General features: G+C 34.0%; 1 protein-coding gene across 1 annotated transcript in view; it reads left to right on the forward strand.

Moving 5' to 3' along the window:
* Positions 1-2,230, forward strand: part of LOC107750163 (dual specificity mitogen-activated protein kinase kinase 4-like) — a 21,389-nt gene that overhangs the window by 12,692 nt on the left and 6,467 nt on the right. Inside the window, exons 5-8 of the mRNA XM_016565427.1 lie at positions 904-1,023; positions 1,111-1,230; positions 1,325-1,376; positions 1,470-1,597. Coding sequence (XP_016420913.1) covers positions 904-1,023; positions 1,111-1,230; positions 1,325-1,376; positions 1,470-1,597 — 420 coding nt within the window. The remainder of the gene's footprint in view (positions 1-903; positions 1,024-1,110; positions 1,231-1,324; positions 1,377-1,469; positions 1,598-2,230) is intronic.

A 2,230-nucleotide genomic window follows, 5' to 3' on the forward strand; every position in this document is an offset into this window, starting at 1 on the left:
TTTTTTTTTTACTTTTGAAATTGTAAAAATGCAGAAAGTTTTCTTTGAGGGGTAGGGGTGGGTTTAGGTTAAGAAGTGTATAACTATCTGTATATAAAAACAATAGAAGTCTATGTAATGTCCCCATTTAGATAGCTAAGTAAACGTGTGTGTGTGTGTGTGTGTGTGTAAAATAGTATATCAGTCTGGCGAGTAAACAAAAAAATGTACTAGCCAATGGCGATTATATTGCCAAGGTGTGCGTAGAGGGTTGCATCACGCTTTTATTATTTCAGTCGTCTTACACAATTGCATAATAATTATACATCATTTGACATATTAACCAAAAAAGGTGTAGGCTGAAGACTTACTTTTACCAATGCTTTTTTTTCATAAGTCACTCAGAATACTAAATTTAATTGATAAGATTAAACAAGATACAGATAAACGAAGCAGTTACTGAAGATACAAAATATCTTAAGTCCTTTAAGAATAGTAACTGAATGATGGAAAATGATACCTTTTATAAATTAGGCTACTACAGCTAATACTAATTACTAATATACTAATTATTCATTTTAAATGATATATGTCATATTTTCACTGGTTTTCACCTAATTTTTTAAACATTTTAATTTACAAAGTGAAATACAATTTTAATTCCTTGTCACAGTTACCTTTATGATATCACCCCAATACATATATTTACAATATATTTGTCCTGGCCCTTATTTTTTTTTAAACGTGCATTTCCCTACGTTTACATTGACTCTCTCATTTCAAACTGCTTTCAAACGTTTGGGAAGAAAATGATGTGCTTTGTGCATAATATGTTCTCTTTTGAAATCAACCAGACAATAATAATAAGCTGCAGTGTGGATCAGATAAGCTGACGGTCTCGATCTGTGTGTGTTTGTGTGACAGAGGATCCGGTCGACGGTAGACGAGCGAGAACAGAAGCAGCTGCTGATGGATCTGGATGTGGTCATGAGGAGCAGCGACTGTCCCTACATCGTCCAGTTTTACGGGGCTCTTTTCAGAGAGGTTTGTCCGTTTGGTCTGCTTACCACCTCATGCTTTCTGAGCGAGTCTTTCCTCTCAAGACGCTTGTTCTGTCTTTGTCTTTCTCAGGGGGATTGCTGGATATGCATGGAGCTCATGTCTATCTCCTTCGACAAATTCTACAAATACGTTTATTCCTCTTTAGACGAAGTGATTCCAGAGGAGATTTTAGGGAAAATAACATTAGTTGTGAGTTTTCATTCATTTAATCCACTTTGGCATTGATTAAGTGATGCGTTCGTTAGCGTTCATTAAAATGCTGTGTTCTTCTGTGTCGTTTCAGACTGTGAAAGCACTTAACCACTTAAAAGAAAACTTGAAAATTATTCACAGAGGTAAGAGAAGCAGAATGATGAAGTTTCTCATTTCTGACCTCTATCAGTTTGTTTTTGTTGTTTTACTCCGACTGAAGCTCTTTCTCTCTGCAGACATAAAGCCATCAAATATCCTCCTGGACAGGAAAGGCAACATTAAGCTGTGTGATTTCGGCATCAGTGGACAGCTGGTCGACTCCATCGCCAAAACCAGAGACGCAGGCTGCAGACCGTATATGGCAGTAAGATTTATTCATTTATAGATTCATTACCACTACCATTCATAAGTTTGAGGTTGGTAAGATTTTGAAATGTTTTTGAACAGAAGAAAATCTCTTCTGCTGCTCACTAAGGCTGCATTTATTTGACCAAAATACAGTAAAAACAGTCGTATTTTTAGATGTAATGTATTTCTGTGATCAAAGCTGAATTTTCAGCATCATTACTCCAGTCTTCAGTGTCACAGGATCCTTCAGACATCATTCTAATATGATGATTTGATGCTCTAGAAACATTTCTGATTATTATCAATGTTGAAAACAATTGTGCTGCTTCATATTTTTGTGGAAACTTCGATACAAAATTGATACGTATTGATATGGTACGAACTTTGATGTGACTTTTTTTTGTCCAGGATTCTTTGATGAATAGAAATTTCAAAAGAAAAGCATTTAAAATAGAAATCTTTTGTAACATTATGAATGCCTTTATGGTCCGTTTGATTAATTCAATGTGCTGCTGAGAAAAAAAAATAGAATAAAATTAAATAAAGTAAATGTTATTAAATTTATTTAAACATTATGATGGTCCGTTTGATTAATTCAATGTGCTGCTGAGAAAAAAAAATAGAATAAAATTAAATAAATTAAATAAAG

This window comes from Sinocyclocheilus rhinocerous, unplaced genomic scaffold (genome assembly GCF_001515625.1).
Source record: "Sinocyclocheilus rhinocerous isolate Xijiao unplaced genomic scaffold, SAMN03320098_v1.1 scaffold482, whole genome shotgun sequence".
NCBI lineage: Eukaryota > Metazoa > Chordata > Actinopteri > Cypriniformes > Cyprinidae > Sinocyclocheilus > Sinocyclocheilus rhinocerous.